Raw genomic sequence first — 16,374 nt, 5'->3', positions numbered from 1 at the left:
CAGGATGACATGTTTTTCGTGTGGAAGCGCTCGTACAGTAGAGGAACGAGAAAGGAGGCGAACAAGGGAATATCTTTCTTGTCGCCTTGTTATTTAAGAGGGATCTGCTGGTTGGCCGCGCGGACAAGATTCGTATCTTGGAGTCTACATGGCTCAACCAGACAGGCGGTAAAACCAGGCGAACGTGAAGCGTGATGCGTTGGACGAGTGAGTGGAAGGAAGCAGGTTAGACGGCTTGGCCCCAATGATCAACAAGCGTATCACGCTGGTACTTTGACATTCCCGGGGTCAGATGTGGTCGTAGCATGCATTGACGAGGTCCCGGGCGTTTCTTAGTGCGTAGAGGGACCGGAGAACGGCGTGCAAAGATGAGTTGACTTGAGTGGAGTGGGATTGAGCATTGATCTGCGCGGTTCTGCTGTGAATTGGATATACCACTTTTGGGTAACGGTGTTAGGCGGTTTCGTTGTTGTAACATGCATTTCACAGTACTACCTATGCTTTCTATTTTACAAGACGAAGAACGAAGGATGACTACATACATACACACAGAAGAAGTTGGCGAGTGCCATATGTTCTGTACATATACATATTTGACCATAGATTATTATTTTGTGTCCTTTCCTCAATTTTTGTGCAATGTCGTCTAGGTAAATTGACCCTAGCTCTGGGGGCTGAACTAGCATCCAGATGCACAATCTTCCTTGTACAATAAATCAATTGCACAGCAGTAGCTGTAATCGTCAACTAATACCAACATCATGTGTGTTCAATAAAGACGTCGAGGCGGTGAGCCATGCCAAAGCCATTAAGCATGAGTGTATTCTAGCATTCCCTCCAATGTCACTCCCATCACACCACACCTTACCCAATTAGAACCGATCTAACGCGAGCGTCCGCCTCACTATTGACGTTCGAACGTAGACGAAGCCATGCAACGAGCATGCAACGACAACACCTGCGTGTATCGCCAGCATTCACTCTGCGGCTTGACGCCTCCTTTCTTCCACCCGACCATTGATTCGTCGAGTAACGAGTTAGCCGGACAATGAATACCCCGGGCGACGCCAGAAGAAGGCATCACTTGAAGATGCGAGATGCATTCCAATGTACATACATGGTTAACACCTCTCCACGAGGGTTAAGTAACTAAGTTACAGGGTTTCCGGTATCGGTTAGAACCATTATTTGCACAACTAACCTCGTTCCTCGCTGCAAACGTAACTATAATGATTCCCAATCCTTCCAGTTAAGAAATCTCACGGATATTAAAACGCCCCTGGTGTCCCCCCCTGCGTGTGCCCTGGCGGAAAGAACGGGCTGTTTGGCTGAAAAGAACTAAAAAAGAGTGTTAAAAGCAAAGAAGAGAGAGAGAGGATATTAAACTGCCTCACGGGTGTGTGCTTGTTTCTATTCGTTGCCTTAACTACTTGCCTCATCTTCTATTCTTATTTAGGGGGGAATTCGAAGAGGCCAATTGTTTCACTTCTTCTTCTTTTCTTAATCTCAACCTTGCTTGCTGGGCAGGTCGATTTCACAGGGAGAACGGACGAAGTTGGCGGAAACGTCTGGATACCGATCAACTTGGCTGCTTGCTTGCTGTCACTGCTGCAGGTGAGACTGGACGACAAGACAACACCAGCTGTTCGATACTAATCACGACTATCCACGTACTACGAAACCGCGTGTGCGTGTGTAATGCTGCATCATTGACAGCCAGCCAGCCCTCCGCGTCCTCGTCCTTGCGTCTTCGGGTATGCAAATCATCTCCCAGCCAGCCGCGAGCAATTGATTACGTGCATAGGCATAGCATAGCATAGCGAAACTCAAAAAAACAAGGCTGTCGAGAAGAAGAACAGTTCACTTCGCTTAAGGGACAAGAGAGAAGGCATTGGCTGGGATCGAAACGAGGATCTGGTCATTTGGATTCTGGAAAAACGAGGCGTAGGCTGGTCTGGGTGTTCCGAAGTGTTGGGTAAATGCTGCCGTGCGACCCCGATTGCAAAGTTTAAGCTTCACGATCGTTTTCTGTCAGAGAGGGACGAGAGGGGGGAGTCGAAGGCCAGGCGAATCAGCCAGTTGATCAGTCAAGTCCTTCCGAAGTGTTGACTGGCAATATCGTTTGTCTGTCTGCCTGGAATTCCCGTGCGAGGCTGGCTTCCTTGTGATATTGTTCACTTTTCAGCTCGAATTTTCTCTTACTTCCAGTCTCTTCCGAGGAGAATATATATATCGGTCTAACAGGCGGGAGTCAACGCAAAAAAAGCAACAATACCAACCTTACTTGCCGGACAATCCCATCTACTTTTTCGAAACAACGCCTCACTTTTTTCCATCACTCGAACAGCCCTGAACCTGGACGAGGGAAAGGAAGCCTAGGACTAAGAGAAGGTACGTATGCCACCGTCTACTGAGTCAGTGTTCTTGTGTCACATTCACGGAAACGCACATACACTCTTCGACCTCAGACCCGGCCAGGCATCTAACTGCCTCGTGCGTTGCGTGGACCATAACGTTGGGCTAATTCGTTAATCTTAAGTCTCTACTTGTATTGCCAAAAGCCGCCCTTTAGATCTCGCTCTCCCCGCCCTCGTGATCATCAACAAGCCCGATTTCCATCGCCCCAACAGTTACACGGCGCACGCACGCACGCACATCGATTGCCTGGAAGTGGATTACGCACAAACGTTACACGCCCCACGGCTAGTTGCACGATATCGGAAACGCTATCGTGCTTTTTTGACATCCTTGGAAATCTTAGAAAAAAAAGATTCCCGCGATTTTGGATCGGAAAAAGTGTGAGACATTTTTTCTTTTTCCCTGAACCGCTTCTGAGAAATCCGAGGTTAAGGTTCTAGGAGAGACGTCTTAAGTCTTCGCGCGGGAACTGTTTTATAGAGCAGAGACTCACACACATTTGAACGCACGTTCCCCGCACAATTGGAAGACTGTGCGTGGGGAAATTACTTGCGGCTGCCTGCATTCTTGTCTGCCTAGCTTGCGGCGAACTTGAAGTGGGATTTCTATTGTTCTCTGGGGAGAGGAAGGGAAATTAGGCTAGTGCTGCCTTCTTCTTCTTCACTTCTGAAACCTTTCTTGCTTGCACATATATATACCCACAGTGCGTGCTGAAAGTGGTCCTTTTCGTGTCTCCTAGTCTTCTGAGACGGAGAGAGAGAGACACAGTGCTGGAAGCCAACTACACACAATCTAGTCACCAAAGACATACACAAACACAGACACAGCATCTATGTCTCCAAGACAGCAAATACCACCACAACCACCATCACAAACCTCCGCCTCAACAGCAATCAACCCCACAACCGACCCCAAACCACAAAAGGACGTCCTGGAACCAGCATCCCCCACAAAAGACACTTCCACCTCATCATTACCCTCACCCCTCATCACACTCCCCACACCACCACCCTCCTCCTCCTCGCCATCAACACCCACCACAACACCAGACCAGAATACTACACTGCAGAGCAAAATGCCATCCACCACCACCCCCATTCCCACGCCCCCTTCCTCCCCGGCACAGGACACCGGCGCGTCGACGCCGTCAACATCTGCCACCAACGGCGTGCAAGTTGAACAGCAAGGCACGTCTGTGGACAAAAGCCCCGGGGACCTTGCGTCCGTCGCCGCTGGGGAGAAGCAGAAGGTGTCCAAGGCTAAGGCGAAGACGAAGGCGAAGAAGGGCGTCAAGGCGTCGGAAGTTAAGAAGAGTTCGATGAAGGGGAAGAGGAAGGGTGGTAAGAAGGCTGCAGTCGTTGTGGAGGACGATGATGATTCTGACGATGAGGACGAGAGTGAAGATGAGGAGGATAGCTCTAGCGAGAGCGAGAGTGAGAGCGAGGGGGAGAAGAAGAAGAGGAGGAAGGGGAAGGTCGCTGCGGCTGCGGCTGCTGCGAAGAAGAGAAAGGAGAAGGAGAGGAAGGCGAAGGAGGCGAAGAGGAGTGCTAAGGCGAAGAAGGGGGGGAAGTCGAAGACGAGTGCGAAGAAGGCTGAGGAGAGCTCTAGTGAGGAGTCGGAGAGTGATAGCGAGAGCGAGGAGTCTGAGGACAGCGAGTCGTCTGAGAGTGAGGTCCCGGTCAAGAAGTCTAAGAAGGTGAAGGGTAAGGCGAAGACGAAAGTGAGCAGGAAGACGAAGACGAAGAAGAGTAAGGGGAAGAAGGTGGTGGAGGTTTCGAGCGAGGAGTCTGATTCGGATTCTTCCGACTCGTCCTCCTCATCCTCCTCGTCTTCATCGTCTAGTGATTCCGACTCTGACTCTTCAGTCGCGTCCAAGCGCCACAGCAAGACGAAGTCCAAGAAGTCCAAGAAGTCTAAGAAACATGCATCCGCGGCCAGCTCAACCCAATCGTCGACCTCAGAAGAGACGTACGTCGAGACTGCAGCGACAACGCCCCTCGAGCCGCCGCCACCGGCCCCGGGACCAACCGCCGATCAGATACAAGAGCAGATCATCGTGCGGCAGAACGAGATCGCGCAGCTGCTGAACATGGCGGCCAGCAAAGCGGTGCCTCCACCTCTGCCACCCGCGCTACTTCCTCCGGTTCCTCCTCCCAAGGTTAGCGAGAAGAAGGAAGCGAAGAAAGTGAAACAGAAACCGGAGTTCAAGCGCGTAGATCAGATTTGGGATTGTAAGTTCTCGCAGTAGTAGATACTGGGTTTCGGGGAAGTTTGCTAATATCATTCAAACAGCTAAGCTCCGTGACTACAAGTACACCGAGAGCGCGGAGGAAAAGAAAGACGAAATCGATAGTGTAAGTGATTGCACCGATTCATTGTCGAAGAAGAAAAAAGTAGTTCAAGTTGGAAATGGTATTCCCTGGCAAACAGCGCTGGATCAATGCTAACAGTTCGGCAGGTCTTCACGGTGCGACGGAAGTTCAACTGGGAGAATAAGTATCAGTACACGCTCGTCGACATCAAGTCGCATTTCCTTCGAGATACGCTCCAGGTCATTTTGAAGGATGTAAAGGGGCAGTCTTTGGTGGAGGATGCGCCTTCGGTAGGTATACAATGTTCGTGGTTTAGAGGCTTGTGACTTATGATTTGTAGATTGACCCGCATTTGCTCTTTCTCTATTATGACGAGATCAAGACCTACTACCGGAAGACGCTCAAGAGACAACTCAAGAAAGAAAGGAAACGGAAACAGCAGAAGCGAATTACCGAACAGATTGCACACTGCAAGCTCCTCGCGAGTTACATCGACCACGACTTCGCAAAGACAAGGAAGACGCTCACGCCGATGCTCAAGGCCGGAAACATCACATTCGACCTGATCTGGGCGCTCTTCAAGCCCAACACGGTCGCCTACACGCCAACGTACGGAAACAAGGACGACCCGCGCTGCTTCAAAGTCGACTACTGCTTCAAGGAGACCGACTTCATGGACCAGGAGTGGTGGACCATCGAGGGACGGTACCTGGAGTACGACGGGAAGAAGTTCGGGCTCGGAGACCACGCTGTGAGGATCGATCACTTCAAGGGGACGCGCAAGATTGCGAGTCTGTCGGCGCTCCCTCTCGTGCACCACAAGAACGCGGAGACGCTACGCACGGAGCTGATCGAGCGGGGCAAGAAGTTCGTTGCTCTTCAGGGCATGAACTACAGGTTTCACAAGGGGCTTGCGTACCTGAAGAAGAAGCGGACGGTTGCGAAGATCAATATCAATGGTAGGGTGATGGTGGATCCGGCTATCTTCCGTCGCATCAACCCCAACTATCCACTATCGTATCTGAAGCATAAGGAAGATGAGGGAGAAGATCCCGAGGACGAGGAGGAAGAATGCGGATGCGATGAGTCGGATGACGAGGACTCGGACGACGAGCAGAGGATGAAAATCGTGGTATACAGAGACCGCAAGGGGCATCTACACGTTCTGAGCGTACCCGATGACGAAGACGAGAACGACATTCAGAGGCAGAAGCTCGAAGCGCTCGAGAACGCCGAAGACGGCTCACTGCACACGTTCACGCAAGAGGAGCTCCTCATCGCGTCCCCCGTCGTCCTGGGCTTCGCCTTCTCCGAGAAACTCTGGCTCGAATTCTCCCTCTCCGGCATCGCGGAGATCGAATGGAACAGCGACGCCTTCGACTCGCTCGTCCTCCGCTCCGACATCAAGCAGAACCTCAAAGGCCTCGTCTCCTCCCACCGCTTCAACGCCGCCAAGACAATCGACGACGTGATCCAAGGCAAAGGCAAAGGCCTCAACGTCGTCCTCCACGGCCCGCCCGGCGTCGGCAAGACCCTCACGGGCGAGTCCATCGCCGACTTCCTACAGTGCCCCCTATACGCCGTGTCGGCCGGCGAACTCGGCACCAACTCGCGCGCCCTGGAATCCGACCTGCAGCGCATAATGGACATAACGCACTCGTGGGGCGCGATCCTGCTCCTCGATGAAGCCGACGTGTTCCTCGAGCAGCGCCAGCCCCAGGACATCCACCGCAACTCCCTCGTCTCCGTCTTCCTGCGCCTCACAGAGTACTACCAGGGCATCATGTTCATGACGACCAACCGCGTCGCCACCTTCGATGAGGCGTTCCAGAGCCGCATCCACATGGGCATCAAGTACGAGAACCTGACCGGCAAGGCCCGCCGCGAGATCTGGATGCACCACGTGCACAAGATCGAGAAACTGGAGGACCAGGAGAGTCTGCCGTTCAAGGACGTCGATTTTGACGAGTTGAGCAAGAAGGTGCTGAATGGGCGTCAGGTATGTTCCCCTTTCCCCCTTTCCTTTTCTCTCTTCACCACCAAATCAAGCTACTAATAATCCACGTAGATCAAAAACACAGTAATAACAGCCCAATCCATCGCCCTCGCCGAGGAAACTCCCTTCTCCCTCTCCCACGTCAAGCGCGTCCTCAACGTCGCAGAGGACTTCGAAAACGACATGCGCGGCGGGTCGGGCTACCGCGACGCGATGAGGCAGTATACGTGATCTTTTCTTCTCGACAGCACCCTTTTGAGTCTTCCTTTTCTTTTCACCTATTTGGGAATTACGATCAAGGGGATTTGGGGGAGGGATGGGAAGAGCGGGGAGCAGAGGCGTCTCGGTAATCTTTTTCTTGAAGATATGGTCATTATGGTATGGATGTGCGGACGGGATGAAGATTACGATAAAAGATTGGACATACATGGCACTAAACACGGATACGGTATACGAATTCAGATACAAATACAAGCAACACGGATTACAACGACGAAGGACCTACGAACTCAACTTTCAACAAATTGAACATAAGTGCGCCCAAGAAAAGAATACACAACAGAGACGAGGGCAGAAGGATCAGGGGATTGATTCATGTACATATACCTCTCCAATTTCCAATTTCTCTCCACTTTTTCTTTTTCCTTTTTGTCTTTTCTTTTGCGGATCATAAAAAGTAAGATGGGTTAGGTTAGGTTAGATATACGAATGTGAAACGGGAATGGGAATGGAAATGGAACAAGAGGGGAAATCTCATCTCTTTTATTACTTGACATTTGCGGAGTTATGAAGGCATGTGATGTGAGATTGGAATTTCTTGGTAAGTGTTTTTTGGGATTCATTTGTGAGTGGTAAGGTAATGGTATCTACTATGTACAATTTTGCAAAGCCCGATGCATGCATGCTATGGACAAGAAGCCATTTTTTGAGGATATGCGTGAAAAGTTTCGTCATCAAAACGTCGAAAGATGAGCGTACAAGAAAAAAAAAGAAAGAAAGTAACATGCGACTACGAATGCGGATCAGATTTAGAATTTATTCTGGTTAGCATTGCCCATCAACATAGTCGAATCGGGCTTGTACTTCTTCGACACAAGCCTGACGTTGTACTCGACGTCCAAGATGGCGCCGTTGGGCTCGTCCTTGACGGGGTTGAAGTACAGCAGCAAGTCGTCCTTGACAGCGCACGCGGTATCGGTCTCGAGGTAAGGGTCGTCGCTGGGGTACAGCTGCGCAGTGACGCCGACGTAGTCGTCGTGCGTGACCATCATGTGGATGTGGGCGGGCCTGTACGGGTGCCTCTTCATGATGCGGAGGAGCTCTGCGGACGGGCCCGACGTGTCGATTGCGTACTCCGTGGGCTTGAGGCAGTAGAACCAGAAGCGGCCCTCGGCGTCCGTCTTGAATTTTCCGCGCAGGTTGTGCCGGGTCTGGTTCTCAGGGTCGAAGACGTCGTATTTGCCGTTGGTGGATGCTTGCCACATGTCGAATACGGCGTTCGGGATGCCCTTGCCGGTGTCGACGTCCCGGATCACGCCGTGGAATTTCGTGAGCTGTCCGTCCTTGGGCATGTTTTGCACGACGGAGGCGCCGAGCTCGCGGAAGGGGGTTTCGGGCGACCAGAAGGGGCCGAGGATGGTGGAGGAGGTGGGCTCTTTGCCTTCGTCGGTTTGGATCTTGTGGTTGATTTCGTCGACAAGTCTGGTCGGGTGTTGTTAGCAATTGCATTCGTATATTGTTAATGTGGATTTGGGTGATGGGTTGATTGCGATTGCAAATTAATTATGGCGGGGTAATCCCATTCCATACATAACGCAATCGCAACAAAGTATCAATTGCGGATATACGAGATATCTACTTACGATTCAATTCCGAGAATGTCGCAGACTCGCCATGTCTCGTTCCTGTTCTTCTTGTATGCCTGGCCAAGGGAGTTGATGTAGTTGACGCCAATGACCCATTCGTCCTGTGTGAGCTCGACCTCACGGCAGAAGTCATGCATGTGGCGGATGAGGGATGTGAGGATGACCTTTTGTCGAGGGTCGGTCTCTGGGCTCATGAGGCCGATGACATGGTCTGTGAAGTTGGGGTCGAACTTGGATTTGCCGTTGGTCTGGGGGGCAGCGCCATTGACGCCGTTGGTGCCGTTTGTGGTGGCCATTGTGATGGTGATGTGGATGTTCTTCTCTGGTATAAGGATGTGTAGTGTGGTGGTTATGGATGAGGATATATACACAAAAGATGATGTGTATGGAGATGAGCTGTATATGTATACGAAGTGAGGAGAGAAGGAGTAGATTGAATTGCAGAAAGATGGGCGCGGAGGTCCGAGTATATAAATTATTGGAGAAGAAGCTAAGAGTGGCAGCTAAGCAGTAACATGTGGGCACCAATCGTACGGGTTACAATAGAGGATAGAGGGACTTGGTTTGCATTTCGGCAATGATGGAATGGCCCTTGGATTGCTATAGATGGGGTTAGGTAGTTGGATGGTGGGATGTCGCAACAAGGTTAAGCATTGATCCGACGGGGTGAATGTTCATCCCCTTTTAGTGCCTTCACGTGGTAAATCGGCTGCGGGGTTAGGTAGATGTGGTAGACGTTCCTCCCCTTGGCTGGCCAATCGCATCCTCTCCATATCAACCATCTACAACTACCGCTACCCGCATCAACCACTTCGCTACTCGTAAATGCACCCCCCGATTGGAATTGCCGCCACCCTGGACTGGACTGGACTGTATCCATACACCTTGTCTTGGGTAGATTGTACTTCCATAATTATCATGCGTTTTCCTTCTCAAAAAAAAAAGATCGCCTGAGATCCAGGAGTTGGCCTAGTTGCTTGCTTCAACCAATACCGACCTTAGGCCATTCACGACGACCATCAGAACTGTTCCAGCTACCCGATATTCGGTCCAGATGACGGCTATGAAATCTTCTCCAGGCTTTCCCTCTCTGCGCTCAGATCTTGTTTTTAAAGTTTGTTGCTCGTCTGCTAAGCCGAACGTACCCCGAACGCCATAGTCGTGAGCTTCCGCCCCACTCCGCCCGGCACAGTTGACGGCACAACGACCATTCACATGACCTAAGAGCAATGTCTACACCATATCAATATTAGGATTTCATTAGTATGATCTGCCAGGAGAGATTGCACTAGACATGAGAGAGCATTCTTATACTGCTGTTATGAGCCAAGGATTGGACTTTGAACGTACTCACGTGACATGTCATTGCATCTCCAAAATGGACATCAACTGGTTATCAAGATATTGATAAAAACAGATGAACTCTTGTAGAAGAAATAAGATTGTCTCAAGCATGAGTAAGTCTACATGCCCTATGGAGGTGAGCATATGCTGACAGGAAGAATTGTTAACAGGCGTCCATGCCCTCTTATGGATTCGAGATGTCACTACTACATAGCCCTGCATGTATCATTCTTCTAAATGAATATGCTACGGTGGTAACAGCTATCACCGATGATCAAATGAAGCGGCAGACCGCAGCAAAGCTCCAGAAAAGTGCCATTCATTACAATGCGCGCCTGGTCGCGGTCCAAATCTCCGGCGTCCTACGTCGGCAAGCAACTGCATCTATAGGTCTTCACACATTCCAATTTTCATCTTGCCGTTCCAACCAGAGATTACAACGGTCGAGTAGATTGAAGAAATGGAATGAGCTGTTCCACAGGATGGATCGTGACAACTATATAGATGATTACCTTACTTATGCCTCCTATAAACTCTGCTAGCGCTTATACAAGGCTGTACGTAGCTCTCTTATAATCTATCATGTTACGAGTAGCTAATACTATCAGTATAGGTATTACACCCTACCTCGTAGCACAGGAGCAATAGGTTGCTTATCCTTGGCAATCCGCTAAGCCTTGGACATCCCCGACATCTTTGAAGGACGAACATGGGCAGTGCACCAGCGCGATGTGATGTGATTGGCTGGCGCGACAGATCAATGCAGTGTCTGGTGCAGGTAGATACATACACAGTACCGTGTATGTACTGTGAAAACGCATGGTCGCATTCTAGGTCAACGCTCAGCCTTCCCCAGCCTGTTACAAAAGCACCCCGCACCGCATCACCCAATTTGAATTCTATCCAGCCGTTCCTCCCTTGACGTAGATTGTTCTCACCTTCGTTATAACCAGCAGTACTAACGATCGTGAACTGAAATTTGGAATGGCTCAAATGTTAGCGGAGCAGCAGGGCAGCGGGCCAAACCCGGTGGACGAGACCGGTCTGTGTCTGTTGTCACTAGATGGCGGTGGAGTGCGCGGGCTGTCCACGCTGTACATCCTGAGAAACTTGATGGCAAGACTGGCATACGAGCGCTACGGCGACGCTGTCAACAAATATCCCCCAGTTAAGCCATGCGAGGTTTTCGACCTGATCGGGGGCACAAGCACAGGCGGGTATGTGCTGTAGTCTTCCCTGGAGGGCCATGCTAACGCTTACAGACTCATCGCCATCATGCTAGGACGACTTGAGATGACCGTGGATGAATGTATCATAGCGTATCGCGAGCTCATCAAAGATGTATTTAAAGCAAGGGAGAGTCGTGCGGGCATAAGTGCATTTGGCCGCGTCACATCGCGATTTTCCTCCAAGGCCTTGGAAATTGCTATCAAGCGGGTGCTTGCGAGTCGTGAGGGTGTCTCCGAAGATGACTTATTTGATGATGGCAAGGCTCGAGGGTGTAGAGTGTAAGTAGTATCATTATAGTAGGTTATGGGAAACTGACATGTGGCTAGCTTTGTTTGCACTGTAGCGAAGGAGACCAGAGACATATCGCGCCTCAAAAGCTATACCATCCCCGGCGAGTCTGAATCTCTAGTCCGTCCAACAATTTGGGAAGCGGCCCTGGCAACGTCAGCAGCTACGCGGTTTTTTGATCCTGTCAAAATTGGCGCTCGCTCATTCATAGATGGAGCAATGGGCGCAAACAACCCCGTGGACCAAGTACAGAATGAAGCCATCCAGATTTGGTGTCCAGAAAGCGCGGACTTGAAGCCCTTAGTTAAGTGCTTTATCTCTGTAGGCACTGGAAATCCTGGAAAGAAGCCAATCAGGGACAACGCATGGAAACTCCTATCCGAAACGCTTGTGGATATCGTCACCGATACAGAAAAGACAGCAGAAATGTTTGATGGCAGATGGATAGGGGACTCGACTGCAGACAGATACTTTCGCTTTAACGTCGAACAAGGGTTGCAGGACATCGGGCTGGAGGAATATCAGAAGGAAGGCGCAATAGAAGCAGCTACGTTCGGGTATTTTAAAGCGACCCGGAAGTCGATTGAAGTGAAGCGCTGCGCCAAAAACCTTGTGCGGAAGCAAAGTATGTACATGGAAGACTTCAGTTAGGCGTCCAGGGAGCTGTAGTGGACTGACAGATGCATAGAAAAGACACCCAGAGAATTCAAGTCTTTATTCACTGTGACATCTCGCACCTGTAAGCTTTTTGCAGAGGAGTGACTACGGCTGGGTCTTACTAAATCTGTGTAGCAACTAAGAAGCCGCATTGGGTGGTTCATTTCGAGCAAAACCTGAAGTTTGTCGCCCGCGATACACAATTAAATCAGCTCGATAAACTTCTGTTCGCCAACGGACATTGCCCCAAAGTCGCACTCGTAGGTCTCGGTGGGGTGGGCAAGACGCAAATTGCCATTCAATTGGCATACTGGATCCGGGTCAAGTACGCGGAGCTGTCCGTTTATTGGATTTCAGCAACCGACATGGAGAGCCTAGAACAAGCGTATCAAAAAATTGGCGAGAAACTTGAAATACCTGGTTTGGACGAGAAGCAATCGAATGTAAAGGATCTTGTGAGGCAACGCCTCAGTGAGGGAACCACGGGTCCATGGCTGCTGATATTCGACAACGCTGATGATCCAGACATGTGGAGTCGAAAACCGCACAACACGGCGAAGGCATGTTGCCTTCAAGGCTATCTTCCGAAGAGCAATACAGGCCGTATACTGTTCACAACGAGAAGTCGTAAGATAGCATGCGAGTTGGCAAGGCACAACATAGTTGAGGTGCCCGAAATGGATGACCAAGCTGCCGTTGGATTACTACAACGATCGCTGCCAAACCGAACGATCGAAGTAGATGATCCTACGGTGTTACAGCTGCTTAAAGAGTTGACTTACCTCCCACTTGCGATTACGCAGGCGGCTGCGTTCATGAATATGTACGGGGCATCTTGTTCTGACTACCTGAAACTTCTGCAAGAGGAGAAGGAAGAGGATGTAATTGCAATCCTAAGCGAAGACTTCGAAGACGAGGGACGATATAGTACGACTGTGAATCCGGTAGCGACTACTTGGCTCATCTCCTTTGAGCAAATCAAGAGGCACAATCCAGCGGCGGCAGAATACATGTCGTTTATGTCGTGTCTTGGTGCTAAAAATATCCCGATATCGCTTCTTCCTCCAGCACCATCAAGGAAACAGATGATCGAAGCAGTGGGAACGCTGAGCGGGTATTCTTTCGTCACGAAAAGAACTGACGAGGCGCTTGATATCCACCGGCTTGTACATCTCGCTATGCGGAATTGGTTACGGACAAACGGCCTACTGGCAGAGTGTACGACACGCGCTGTCACGCGGGTGTGCGAGGTTTTCCCGAGCAATGACCCCAAGTATAGAGTTATGTGGAGGCTGTATTTGCCCCATGCTCAACATATTCTCGTAGAAGCCGCGATGGCCTCAGTCCTTGATCAAGACAGCGTGGAATTGATGCATGCGGTAGGTTATTGCCTATCGGCAGATGGAAGGACCCCCGAAGCCGAGCGACTTTTTGTGCAGGCACTAGAAGCAACAAAGAAAAGGTGTGGTGATAGAGATCCTGAAACATTGACCAGTATGGAGAGCCTGGCTTCAGCATTTTCTAATAATGGGCAGTTGGAAAAGGCTGAAAAACTACAGCGTCAGATCATAGAGATTATGAAAGAGGAGGTCGGTGAGGCACACTCGGATACGTTAACCAGCATGGCAAACCTAGCGTTGACGTACAGCGACCAGGAAAGGTGGCCAGAAGCCGAAGAGTTACAAATGCAGGTGATAGAGGCAATGAAGAAGGAACTCGGTGAGAGAAATCCTGAGACGCTGCACAACATTTCGAGCCTAGCATCGATGTATTACGGCCAGGGAAGGCTGGAAGAAGCAGAACAGCTTCAGTTGCAGGTGATAAAAGTAATGAAGCAGGAGCTTGGTGAGAGAGCTCATGCCACATTAAGTAGTATGGAAACTCTAGCACTATGGTACTACAGTCACGATCGGAGTGAGAAGGCTGAACAGCTGGAGGTGCAGGTAGTAGAGGCAAGGAGGAAAGAGCTTACTGATAAGCATCCTGACACGGTTGATAGTATGGCATATCTAGCGTTAACGTACTATGATCAGGGGCGGTGGAGAGACGCCGAACAGCTGCAAGTACAAGTAGTAGAGGAAAAAACAAAGGAGCTTGGTAACAGGGATCCTGAAACTGTAAAAGCTATGCAAAATCTAGCTTTAACGTACTACCAGCAAGGGCGGTGGACAGAGGCCAAACAGCTGGAGCAGCAGATGGAATAAGGGAATGCTGGCTATACTTCTCTATCCGCATCAATAAAGTATTTGGTTCAAGACCTTTTTAGGTTAACATTATCTGTAAATAAGTTTAGGGCTTAAAGCATACTAGATAGCCTTTTAGAACAACTAACAAGTTAATTTATTTACGAGATTTAAACATAACTAGTGTTACTATTTTAGAGGCCTTAGCTTTTGGAAGTATATAGGGAATATTTATAAGAGCAGTTCTAGTCCCTACAGTTTGTAGTTGGTAACGACACCTGATTCCACTTGTTCCATGACAATATCTAGATATATTCAGTCAGTATAACCGTACCGAAAAGCCACACTGGATAGACGAACCAACGAACCTCAGTCACAACTCCTCCTCCAAATTCACCTCATCACAAATAATTCAAACGGCACCCCTTTCCTAAAGCAACATCAGCACTCACCGCGATCATCAGAACACGAAACCCTTACTAACCTTCCACCCTCTGCCATCCTAAACAACGCCCAACCCCAACTTCCCCAACCCCTGCTGCTGCTGCTGCCCCTTCGCCCTCAACCTACGGCTCTCCCTCATCCGCCACAGCTGCAGCACCGCGACGCCGATACCGACGAGCCCGACCGCGACGCCCAGCGCGCCGAGCACGAGTTCGTGGGGGGAGATGCTGCTCGCGGTTGGGGAGGACCTGTCGAGGATGGGGTTGATGGGCGCGAGCGTGGGGAACGTGAATGCGCTGGATGATGAAGTGTATGCGAGAGACGGGAATGGTGATGGGATTGGAAGTGGGAGGGTGTAGCATGTATGGTTTCGTGGGATCATTGTCATTCACCAACGAGTGGGGATTTATTGGTTTGATGTTTCTTTTGGTGGGAAGATTCTCCTGGGTTTTTTTGTGGAGAGGGAGAGGAAGGAAGAGAAAGACGTGGGTAGATTTGGGGTTTTATGAGGTTCGACTGGGCAGTGCATTCGGTGGTACAAAGATTTGCTTTCGTCATGGCTTCCGACGTCTATCAGATAGCAAAGGGCGGTAAAGGACAAACTTCTTCTCCTGGCGGTTGGATAAAAGCGGTGCGGGAGTTTGTGTGTTCGACAGCGGATGCAGCATTCTCTTCCGCCCGTCGAAACTCGAGTCTACCTTGTAAGTTCGAGCGAGGCAACAGTTCACCGATTCACGATATCTGTGATGGCGTTGACCGCATACGTAACATGAGGTTGGGTGTATGCGGCAAGGCTGATCCCAGCAAGTGTCACCGAGGATGCAGCTTGGAGAGGTCACAAATTAGCGTGGTGTATGTCCCTTTTCGAGTGTTGTTGCTCCCGGGAAGACTACTAGATGTATATTGTGCATCCCTCAACTGAATCGAGGCAGCTCTTGGTTGACCTATAGGCGTCCCTCCCGTTCCGCGTAGGCGCACAAAAGGGTCGCACATACAACTGATCGGTGCACTGGCCGTATGTATCTGCGACTTCGTGCATCGACAGCGATGGCCAGAGCCCCGCATCCAGGGTCGTTTCGTCAAATGTCGTACAATGCAGACAGGGGGTGATCTGTCAATACTCCAGAAGGAAGATTTCAGGACAAGGATTACCATAGGTACGGCCTTCAATCGGAGGCGGGAGGTGCCGTTCTTGAAAATGAGACCCCGAGACTCTTTGGTGGATTTGTAGTGAAGTAGTTATTCATATCTACAATCGTCCTTAGCTACCTAGCTCACTACCAAGATTAGCATTCACCATCAGGCAACACGCGATCTCCGGGCCGAACCTTGCCATTTTCATGATTTCTTGCATGTAACCCAGACGCCTGGATCTAAGGCGTACATCAATGTGCGCATCCGAGCCCTTGTGTATTAACACGACGTATGTTTCATTCCGCCTCCGCGCTGCCCGGCGTTGCGGTTCGTTCCCTACCTCGTACGCTCTCATCTACCTTCCAAAGACTCAGATACTGCCTTCCGCTTCCCCGGTATTGCGATGTACATCCTTGACCGCCACCCTTTTGCTGTGGCGGTGCTATGTCATTTTGCACGTACAGCACGTACAGCATAGACCGAAAACCAGTCGTGCAACTTCC

General features: G+C 50.3%; 4 protein-coding genes across 4 annotated transcripts; 2 read left to right on the top strand and 2 right to left on the bottom strand.

Moving 5' to 3' along the window:
* Positions 1–3,802: 3,802 nt before the first annotated feature.
* Positions 3,803–6,957, top strand: BU24DRAFT_337030 (uncharacterized protein; the record flags this gene model as incomplete). The annotated part of the gene is made up of 6 exons (XM_033523078.1): positions 3,803–4,525; positions 4,592–4,649; positions 4,711–4,772; positions 4,877–5,020; positions 5,071–6,729; positions 6,799–6,957. Coding segments are annotated over 6 exons (2,805 nt in total), but the record flags the coding sequence as incomplete, so codon positions are not given.
* A 602-nt stretch (positions 6,958–7,559) lies between these two features.
* On the bottom strand, positions 7,560–9,215 carry BU24DRAFT_389586 (aromatic compound dioxygenase). Its single transcript, XM_033525047.1, has 2 exons — positions 8,589–9,215; positions 7,560–8,427 (listed from the first exon to the last, which is right to left on the bottom strand). The coding sequence occupies exons 1-2, from the start codon at positions 8,885–8,887 to the stop codon at positions 7,755–7,757; spliced, it is 972 nt and encodes a 323-aa protein (XP_033386312.1). The 5' UTR covers positions 8,888–9,215; the 3' UTR covers positions 7,560–7,754.
* Positions 9,216–10,697: 1,482 nt separating this feature from the next.
* On the top strand, positions 10,698–13,432 carry BU24DRAFT_368182 (kinase subdomain-containing protein; the record flags this gene model as incomplete). Its single annotated transcript, XM_033524366.1, has 5 exons — positions 10,698–11,152; positions 11,198–11,443; positions 11,492–12,078; positions 12,142–12,192; positions 12,246–13,432. Coding segments are annotated over exons 1-5 (2,304 nt in total), but the record flags the coding sequence as incomplete, so codon positions are not given.
* A 1,113-nt stretch (positions 13,433–14,545) lies between these two features.
* On the bottom strand, positions 14,546–15,293 carry BU24DRAFT_449530 (uncharacterized protein; the record flags this gene model as incomplete). The annotated part of the gene is made up of 2 exons (XM_033530957.1): positions 14,864–15,293; positions 14,546–14,598 (listed from the first exon to the last, which is right to left on the bottom strand). The coding sequence occupies exons 1-2, from the start codon at positions 15,123–15,125 to the stop codon at positions 14,546–14,548; spliced, it is 315 nt and encodes a 104-aa protein (XP_033386310.1). The 5' UTR covers positions 15,126–15,293.
* Between the last annotated feature and the right edge of the window lie 1,081 nt (positions 15,294–16,374).

The sequence above is a fragment of the Aaosphaeria arxii genome (genome assembly GCF_010015735.1).
Source record: "Aaosphaeria arxii CBS 175.79 unplaced genomic scaffold BU24scaffold_3, whole genome shotgun sequence".
NCBI lineage: Eukaryota > Fungi > Ascomycota > Dothideomycetes > Pleosporales > Aaosphaeria > Aaosphaeria arxii.
The sequence above is the reverse complement of the archived record's forward strand: the minus strand, read 5'-3'. Positions and strand labels throughout refer to the sequence as shown.

Bases quoted from the DNA above. Each gene is read 5' to 3' on its own strand.
- BU24DRAFT_389586 (XM_033525047.1), bottom strand. From the start codon at position 8,887: ATGGCCACCACAAACGGCACCAACGGCGTCAATGGCGCTGCCCCCCAG. The intron at 8,428-8,588 runs GTAAGTAGATAT...ACACCCGACCAG, and splicing joins GACATTCTCGGAATTGAATC to ACTTGTCGACGAAATCAACC.